Genomic DNA, 10488 nt, shown 5'->3' with positions numbered 1-10488 from the left:
CCTTGAACACCTCCAGGGATGGGGCATTCACAATCTCTCTGGGCAGCCTGTTCCAGCACCTCACCACTGTTTACTATGAGTAAAGAACTTCCCCTGACACCCAACCTAAATCTTCCCTTCCTCAACTTAAAACCATTTCCCCTTGTCCTGCAGTTATCAACCCTTTCAAAGAGTTGATTCCCCTCCTGTTTGTAGGCTCCCTTTAGGTACTGAAAGGCTGCAATGAGGTCACCCCACAGCCTTCTTTTCTTCAGGCTGAACAAGCCCAGCTCCCTCAGCCTGTCTTCATAGGGGAGGTGCTCCAGTCCCCTGGTCGTCTTTGTGGCTCTCCTCTGGACCCTCTCCAACAGCTCCCTGTCTTTCTTGTACTGGGGGCTCCAGACTTGGACACAGTACTCCAGATGGGACCTCACAAGAGCAGAGTAGAGGGGGACAATCACCTCCTGTCCCTGCTGGCCACCCATCTTCTGATGGAGCCCAGATACCATTTGCCTTCTGAGCTGCAAGGGCACACTGCTGACTCATGTTAAGCTTTTCATCTATCAAGACCCCCAGGTCCTTCTCTGCAGGGCTGCTCTCGAGGACCACTTCTTCCAGTCTGTATGGATGCCAGGGATTCCTCTGGCCCAAGTGCAAAACCTTGCACTTTGCTGTGCTGAACCTCATTAGCCTCACCCAGGCCCACATATCATATCGCAGTATCTCAGTATCATAGTTCATTATTTTATTCCATGACATTGCCAAAGTAAGGTGTAAATCTGTTCTGACAAATTGCTTCTGTGTAAAAACAACTTGTCCACTGCTTTCCTTACTGCCTTTCACAGATTAAGACACAGCACAGGCATATAGCACCCTTTGGATTCAATTACTGTTCTGTTATGTGCAGACTTGTCGTTAGAAAAATGTGCTAAGGAAGCTGCAAAGCATTATGCCTGAATACAGTGCAAATGTTCTTAGAGACCTTTTCTCCATGTAGGTGATTCTAGATAAAAAATGTAACAGCTGTCCTTTGGATGCCTTGCCCAGCCCACCTGTTCATGTAAATTCCTCCAGGCAAAAGAGAAGCTTTGTGTTCTGATAAGTGTCCCCAGTTGTTCGTAACTGTTTTGGAGGTGCATTGGTTTTCACATGATTGCAAACTACATGAAAAATGTGTTGCACTCAGGAGCTGTATTTGTGGTATTCTTGCACTGATTGGTCATATTTGTGGTTTAGTGGTTCATTCTGTTTCTTGGTTTTCTTTCTTCCCCAGAAGTTGAGACAGAAATTGTTAAATGAAAAATGATTAAATTGATTTTGATGGTTGTACAGCTTCCTACAGTCAAACATTAACTTTTTAATTATAAAAAAGCATCATATTGATAGGAGCAGGAAAACTAGAATGTTCTTGTTTCATATTTTGGCACTTATTTGATTTATTGTTATAAGAGAGAGCAGAAACTGTACAAGAAGGAGACATGTAAGTAATTCTGCTTTTTTTTCATTGTCCTCTGTTGTGATTGTTATGTTGTTACTAATTTATCTCTCTCTATATTTATATTATTGACTGTTTGACTTCTTACATCAGCTATACGAGGGAAGAATGCTGAAGCTTGTAATTTCAAATCTAGATGGGAGTTTGGAGCTCTGCATCTCAGTCTTTCTGGAGGTGGCACCTCCATGCTGAGGTGCTACTGGTCCTGTTACTGAGGGAAGAAGGGGTGAGAGCAACCAATGTACAACAGCAAATTTTCCCCAGTTATCTTTAAGAAAAATAATTGTGGTATGTTAGTTGCCTTGGTGGATTTTAGTTAATTACCGGGTAAATTGCCAAGTTTGATAATCCTAATTTGAAAGGACAGATTGCATGTACTTTTGAAAGTTTTTGAATTTGAGATTAGAGGTCCCTGCTCTGATTAAAGATACTGACATGACATTGTTACTGGAATGTGATTCATACTAGTAATTTAATTTCCAGATTTTAAAAAAATGCATGTATTATTTTAAGAAGTGAACATTTACTGATGGAAATCTGCTTTGCTAATAAGGTAGCAGAGATGTTATACATGTCAGAGATTTTCATAGTAGACCAGGTGATTACATCTGGCAGGAATGTGTAATATGGGAGTTGCACAGTTTAGTCATTTTAGAGACTGCATACTGCACTGAGATGGGAAGGGAATTCACACACTCTTGCACTCTGCTAAAGTTGTGTCACCTTTATTAAAGTACAGGTTAAATGACTTGCAAAAGTGTTGAATGTCCCAGCAACTCTAATTGCCCAGATACTGTGCAGTACAGATACTGGACAAAAACAAAATTTCAGTGTTTTTTCTTCTTAAAAATATCCAGACCCCAGGTAGGACTGCTAATTCTGTTTAAATGAAAGTGACTTTGAATTAAGTTGTTTTATAAGGATACAATTGCTTCAGTACTTTGCTGTTATTAAATCTGTACCATAGGCTATCCTGCATGTTGACTGTTCCGTGGTAACTTCCAGTGGGCCTGTTCTGTGTTTTAAATTTGAAATTAGTTTTCATCAAGCAGTTATATAGCTGGACTACTGCAAAACTGAATGCATATTTACAGTTTCATGCACTATGGAGGAGCTAACATATGATGAAGCTTCACATAGACATAAAAGATGCTAACCTTTACCAGAACATAACCAGGACGTGAGTTGCTCATTTTCATTTGTTCCAGATGTCACTGAAGATGCTGCAGTAACCAGCAGCTATACTCCTCACGTTTAAATGGAGAAAAATTCTTCAGCTCTTAAACTATCATACTTTTGTTTGTTTGTTTTTAGTAGATTATGTAAGCATGGTGTCTTTGTTAAAGTCCTAGCATTTTCAAAATAGCAGCTTCTCTTCTGTAATTTATTCTTGTTTGAAGTTCTCTTGGGACATCAATCTTCAGTTGTGAAACAGTGACATCATGGATAGTTTGGATACGTTTTTTTCTCAGATTTTAAACATCTCCTTCCCTTATCTGCTGCCATCATTGTTAGTGCTAAGCCATTATAATAAAAACAATGTAGCAATGTAAGTGAGGGTAGTAGTGTGGAAGAAAAAAAGACTGAAACTCTGCATGTTTGCCATATAAAAGTGATCCTAAAGAGAGGAGAAGATGAATTTCCTCTTAATGTGTCTATCATCCTGCCCATCCTCAGTTATGGAAGGGGCAAAAGCCATGAAATGGCTTGAATTCTTGAACTGCATTCTTCCTCTTTGTTTATATTGTGCCTCTCTAATTCTCAGATGAAAGATAACTGTCTGCCTCTCCATCCCTTCCTCCCATCCCTTTACACCTATGCTACCTGTTTTCATGAGTGTCTGCCATCTCTTCATGTCTCTGCCGTTTTGTTTGTTGTCTCTAGACTGCCTTTTTCCCCTTCTCCAGGCGTATTTCATGTACTCCTTGACAGTGCCAACCCGTACATTGCATTTTGCTGCACCTACCATTATGCAAAGTCAAGGCTGACTGGGATCTTAAGACTTTGTACTTTATGCTGCCTCACTGAAGGTTTTACTGCTTTTGAGCTATGCATTTCACTTTCTACTAAGCATATTTTATCAGGATTTGGGGAGAGTTCAAGAGAATATTGAGAGGAGCAAGGATATATTCAGTGTATGTGCATTGTTGCATTTGCAGTGAAAGATTTCCTGGTATACTGGAGAGAGGGGAAGTAGGAAAAGACTGAAAAAACCCTTTAATTTATGAGGAACATGTGATCAGTTGTGTAGCTGTCAAAAATCCTTACTTATAGTATTAATTGATGTGTTAAACTTGGTGTGTTTTAATTCTCTGAAAAGATTGCACAAGGATTTGCATCTCTAAGTGGAGAACTTAAGCCTCCTGATAAAACATTCTACATATATTACATATACAGCGTGCTTGTTATTCCTCATGTCCTTGACTAAAAAATGCTTCGTCTGTGAAATTTCATTAAATATTTTGAGTACATCTATGTAATAGTATACAAATGTAATATACTTGTTTTGCTACTTATATGCAAATGTGCTGTAAGGGGTTTTGTAAACTCCTTGCCTGTAAAAAAAAATGTCTCTATTTCATGATGAATTCACAGCTGTATCAAGAAAAGTACCCAGTTTATAGAGTGCTTAAAAAAATCTGAAACTAAGGAAGACTGTAAAATGGTGATTGGACTTTGCTTTTGTTTCCTCTGAATCTGAAAGAATGTCTGTTTTCCTGGTCAAGTTTTAAATATTTTTAATTGATTAAGTTTAATATTTCCACCAAAGCTCCCGCAGTATACTTGTGCGTACAGCAGCATTTTGAGGAAAGTTGTCAGTGCTTGCATTTATATTTGATTGATGAAAAATGTCAGTCAATCTAGAAAATGCTGTTCCTTTTTTGAGTATTGTATGGTCAGATTGACCTAATAACTTTCTCTGTTCAGGCAAGCCTTGAAATTTGAAGAGTGGGAATTGAATGTAGTATAGAGAACTCTATTGTCTTTTCTTTAACCCACAGAAGCCAGGAATGTTTCTCCTTTCTGCTAGATTACTCTCATAGGTTTGTGGAGCAGAGGCTCTGTGAAAGATGTCTTTCTCATCAGACTTAAATGCTCACTGACTTGTATAGAGGCAACAAGATGTAGAAAGCATTGTAGAAAACAAAGGGAAAGTATTGAAAATAAAGTATGTAGTGGTACATGTTTAGTTATCTAATCTGATTGTGAAAAATAAAATGTTGCCCAGGGCTCAGACACAGCCAGTATCAGACCACAGTTTCACTTTGACATGAGAATTTGAATACTAATGCCTTTGGGTTTCCTAAGTAAGAAATGCTTTCATAACTGACATAATCAAATGCAGTTAGGATGAGTTTGTGTTAACTTATTTTTGGAGTGCATGTTTTCAAATAGTTCATAGCTTTTTATTCAAAATTATAATGTAATTTTTGTGAACCTTTGCTCACAAAAGAGTGACAGCTACCAACTCTATAAAAAAAAATAAATTGTAATGCTAAAGTTACAGTTGTTGGTTAAGATACCTGGGTTTATGCTGTCTTATATAATGTAGGATTTCAATTACATAGATAAAATGCCTCATGGTCCAGTCATTCAGATAATGTAGGAATCTGAACCTACATTCTGTTTGAGCCTGACATTTCATATGATTCATCAGTTGGATACTGAATTTGGAGAGGAAGCTTTGGTGATAATAAGGAAGATATGCAGAAATGAGCTCTGTAACTTAGCATGAGTGTAAGGCCTCTGAAATACAATAGATCATTTTGAAGACAGAAGTGCTATAAAAAGCATAAGTAAGGACAGCAGTGAGTCAAACACTCTCAGCTCTGACATTAAAGGATAATTAACTCCTTTTCTTGACTACATCCATCCATTCAATACCTGACTCAGCAAAGGCAGCAGGGACACTTGTGATATGTGCCACTGAGAAGCAGATGAGTGTGACTAGTCATTATGTTTCTAGTTCTCATAGTATTATAATTTGCAGAATAGTTCTAGCCTGTTCATATTGTAGATTCAGGGACAGTGTGTGTCAGAGTTATTTCAAGGGGTGTCATCCTCCACAGTAAGAAAGGGATCTCATTGCTACTTGTTCAAGGTGCATATGTCATTTTTAGAAGTCTTCTCTATGCAAATAAAGGGCTACCACCAATCATTTACATTTGACTCTTGATGTTACATTAACTGCTTCTGAAATGGTTTAAAAGAAAAGATGAACTTCAGTGAAAATAATACGTTATACATCATGTAGCTTTCTGATGCTACAAAGGTGAATTGAAACTTGCATGGCAGTTTATTCAACCTGTGATTAGCATATTAGCAAATGTGTTTAATCAAAAAGCAGTGTGTTAGTATAAAGGCTTTTATATGGTCCCACAAAACATTCTTGCCTCTAAATTGGAGAGGCATTGGGGATGGACTGTCCAGTTGATAAGGATTTGGCTGAATAGGGTGCTTTCAAAGAGGGGTAATCAAGATCTTAGTATCCAGGTGGAGACAAGTGATGAGTGGTGTCCTGCAGGGGCCTGTCTTGGCACTAGTATTCTGCAGTTTTGCAGATGACACCAAACTGACGGGAACAGTTGATATTTTAGAAGGAAGAGATGCCCTCCAGAGGGATCTGGACAAGTTTAAGAGGTCAGCCCATGTGAATGTCATGAAGTTTAACAAGCTAAGTGCAAAGTCCTGTGCCTGTGTTGGGAAATTCTTTAGTATGAATATAGACTTAGAGGTGATGATTGAGAGCAGCGCTGTGGAGAAGTACGTGGGGATAGCGGTGGATGAAAAATTGGATATAAACCAGCATTAAGTACCTGCAGCCCAGAAAGCCAACTGTACCATGGGCTGCATCTAAAGAAGCATGGCCAGCAGGGCGATGGGGATGATTTTCTCCTCCTTGTCTCATTCAACCTTGTGAGTCCCCAGTTCTGCAGCCCTGTACAGAATAAGGATGTGGACCTGCTGGAGTGAATGCAGAGAGGGATTTATGATGATGATCAGTGGGCAGAGACACCTCTCCTACAAAGAGAGGCTGAGAAAACTGGGCTTGTTCAGCCTAGATAAGAGGAGCCTCTGGAGAGACCTTATCATAGCTAATCAATAGTTTAAGAGGGTCTGTAAGAAAGCTGGAGAGATTCTTTATTGGGGAGTGCAGTGATAGAACAAGGGATAATGGAGTTCAACTAAAAGAGTTTATTTAGGTTAGATGTTAGAAAGAAATTCTTTACTGTGAGAGTAGTGAGATACTGAAACAAATTGAGAAACTGAGAAAACTGTGGTTGTCCCATCCCTGGAGGTGTTCAAGGCAGCCTCATCTAGTGGGAGTGTTCCTTCCTATGGCAAGGGGTTGGAACCAAATGATTTTAAGGTCCCTTCCACCCCAAACCATTCTGTGTTTGATTTTTAAGATATTTTGGAAGGAAACCTCAGAATGAAGTTAATCTATAATTCTTTAAGTGGTATTTGTGGGTTAAACTGCTGTCCTGTAGACCCTTTTATGAGTTAGTGTGAAAGCTTTTGTGACTTGGTGAAATGCAAAGGTAACTGGGACAATTCAAAAGCCGTTTGTTATTTCTGGTTGAATTGCTGAGAGGTTATTATTATTATAGCTGTTTGCTTAATGTCCAAGCTTTTGTGCCCGTGGAAAATGAAAGAATGACTGAAGATGGTAGAAATGGCAGGACTGTTGCTTTCGGTGGTTGCATTAATCTGAGTTAGTTTAAATTACTTGGCAGGCTGTACTCTTGGTCTTGTGAGCGCAGTGGTCTACATGAGAACTATAACGTGATGAATTAAAAGAAAAGTCACTCTTTGTAATTGTATACCTTTCTAAATTTTTATCTTTTTTCTTTTTTAATATTTATCTCAAAGCATGATCATAGATGTTTATTAAGGCAGGTTTATTTTCAGATGCCTGTATATCATAACTTTCTGCAAGTAGAATGTAGATTACCATCTTTCATGTTTGGTAAAGGGAATTCCTGTGTTTTAGGACTGTTCTTCATAGACAGATTTCAATATACTATGGCAACAACTTTCAGTATTTTAAAATACAGGATCTGAATGATATTCTCTCTTGATTTTTCTCAGTTGTGTGCTAAAATGCCTTTTCTGATAAAAATGAACAGTTTCATCTTGTAGTTTTTTTCTCTATTCCTCTAGCATTGTAAACACTTAATATGTAGATAATATCATTAATTTTATTCTTCAGTCTGCCTAAATCAAGTCTTGAATTATTTACTCTCACTTTTTAGATTTTTCATTAGTTACTAGTAGAATATAGTATTTTTAAAAAATTCTGTCATTTTTAGAAAACAAACTAACAAATGCAAAAATTCTGTCACTTCTAATTTCAATTCAGTTCTACAGAGGTGGTATGCAGTCATATGGTAATGAAAATTACATTTTGGACTGAACACTTGTCAGAGAGAACATTCACTTAAAGTGAGGCCTCCAAAGTGTTAACATGAGATAAATTCAGGCTTGGTTTCAAATTCTCGTCTCCTTTTTCATTTTTCCTTTTAAACTCTACCATTAAACTTATGCTACCTTCATCTGTTTCCTTTAAATATATTTTCTATTTCTAAAATAGTTTAACTTGCATTGTTGCTGTTGGCTCCTTTATCATAAATCCTAGCTTGGAAGGTATGTGGTATACAGCATCTGTATGTTACAAATTAAAGTAAATCATGGGGAAGGATGGTTTCCTTGCTTTTTTATTTGTGTTAACTTTTCATAGAATGTGAAGTCAAGGTAGGTACCCATTCATGGTTAAAATGTGCCACTCCTAATTACAGGAATATGGCAGTGAGATGAAAATTTGTGTATGGAGGGCATAATTATTAACGCTCTTCATATTTACTATATTAGAAATGTCAGTGTGTTTAAGCATCTTTGTATATCTCACAGGAAAGCCTGAAATAATTTGTTGAAAAATTAACAAGTTCATTTCATCACATCTAATGGATTCTTAAATCTCTATCAGCTTATCAAAGGAAACATTAATTGAAAGTGTAATTGACTAGCCAGCTGTTCCATGAGCTGTTCCATGTTTTCTGCCCAGCATCCTCTATTAAAAATGTTACACAACATGTAAAGCTCTTTTTCTGAGATGAGAAGCTGAGCAGATGAGAAATTCCCTGTGCCACGTTCTCTTGACACTGGGAGGTTTAAATGATATCTTTTTAGTTAAATACTGAGTGACCAGTACCTATGGACACACACTGCTTTTGTATAGAAGCAGGCTGTTGTTAATTGACACAGAAGTAACTTTTAAAATAGGTGGTGCACATATAGAGCACCAGAATACTTTGTTCCCAGAGGCGAGTATTGCATGACTAAAGGAGGAGCTGGAAAACAGCCTGACAGAAAGGGACCTTTTTGTAATGATGGACAGTTGGCTGAATAAGAGCCAGCAGTGTGCCCAGGTGGCCAAGAAGGTCAATGACATGTATCAGGAATGGTGTGCTGAGCAGGACTAGGTGCTCAGCACTGGTGAGGCCTCACCTCAAGTACTGTGTTCAGTTTTGGGCACCTCAGTACAGAAAGGACGTGGAGGTGTTGGAGCAGGTCAAAAGAAGGGCAACAAGGCTTGTGAAGGGCTTGGAGAATATGACCTACAAGGAGCAACTGAAGGAACTGGGGCTGTTTAGACTGGGGAAGAAGAGGCTGAGGGGACACCCTATTGCTCTCTTCAAATACCTCAGAGGTGGTTGCAGTGAGAGTGGGATTGGTCTCTTCTCACTGATGACAGGTGACAGGACACGGGAAAACGACCAGGGGAGGTTTAGGTTGGATATCAGGAAAAACTTCTTTACAGAAAGGGTAGCTAAGCACTGGAATGGGCTCCTCAAGGCGGATGGTTGACTCACCACCCCGAATGTGTTTAAAATCAGTTTGGATGTGGTGCTCAGGAACATGATTTAGCAGAGGGTTGTTAGGGTAGTATGGTTAGGTTGTGGTTGGATCTTGAAGATCTTTTCCAACCTGAGCAATTCTGATTCTATGATTCTATGTGGATGGGTTTTCTTTATTATATACTGGAAATCCTGTGGCAGCAGCGTGTTTCTGAAGTTTTGGTCCTGTGTTTGGAATGTGTCAGGCATGTGCTGAGGAAGAGATCTATCTTATCAAATTGATCAGACCTCTCCCGTGAAGAAAAGTTGAGCAAACTGGGCTTGTTTATCTTGGAAAAGAGAAGGCTCCAGGAAGACCTCATTGTGGCCTTTCAATACTTTAAGGGAACACATAAACAGGAGGAGCAACAGCTGTTTATGAGGATAGATAGGACAAGAGGAAATGGTTTTTAACCAGGGCATGGGAGGTTTAGATTAGATATAAGAGGAATTTTTTCACTCAGAGAGTGGTGAAGCACTGGAACAGGTTGACCAAGGAGGTTGTGGATGCCCCATCTCTGGAGGCATTCAAGGCCAGGCTGGATGTGGCTCTGGGCAGCCTGGTCTGGTGGTTGGTAACCCTGCACATAGCAGGGAGTTTGAAACTAGATGATTATTGTGGTCCTTTTCAACCCAGGCCATTCTATGATTCTATGATTGTTATATATTAATATCCAAAAATATACAGGTCTTTACTGCATGGTTTGAATGTGTTTTGTTCTTTAAGTTTACAGTGTTCATTCCAAGTACACAAAAGGCCTTATGGAATCATTCCTTACTCTAGTTTTCTTTTCATGAGCTGGTTGCTAAAAGTGCTGTAGAAGCATACAGCTGGATCTTTCCTTGAAAGGAAGATAAGGCTTACAAGGTATAGACCATCTACAGTGGCAAACTTTGTAGTAATGTACATTTTCATTATTGAAGCTTCCTCAAAACATTGTGGGTTTGATTTGGGGATGGAGATGCTGAATATTTTATTTATGATCTGTAATTACATCTGCAGTTACAAATGTTGAGAGCTGCATGATCTTTTTGTAGCATAATATTTTTACTTCTGTACAGTTAGATGGAACTTGAATATGTTAGATATTCCAAACATTGATCTTCCAAATAGAG

General features: G+C 38.6%; 1 protein-coding gene across 1 annotated transcript in view; it reads left to right on the top strand.

Annotated features, from left to right (window-relative positions):
• The window catches only part of MSH3 (mutS homolog 3), a 107541-nt gene that overhangs the window by 15054 nt on the left and 81999 nt on the right, over positions 1 to 10488 (top strand). The window contains exon 8 of the mRNA XM_010726110.3: positions 8070 to 8122. Coding sequence (XP_010724412.1) covers positions 8070 to 8122 — 53 coding nt within the window. The remainder of the gene's footprint in view (positions 1 to 8069; positions 8123 to 10488) is intronic.

The sequence above is a fragment of the Meleagris gallopavo genome, chromosome Z (genome assembly GCF_000146605.3).
Source record: "Meleagris gallopavo isolate NT-WF06-2002-E0010 breed Aviagen turkey brand Nicholas breeding stock chromosome Z, Turkey_5.1, whole genome shotgun sequence".
NCBI lineage: Eukaryota > Metazoa > Chordata > Aves > Galliformes > Phasianidae > Meleagris > Meleagris gallopavo.
The sequence above is the reverse complement of the archived record's forward strand: the minus strand, read 5'-3'. Positions and strand labels throughout refer to the sequence as shown.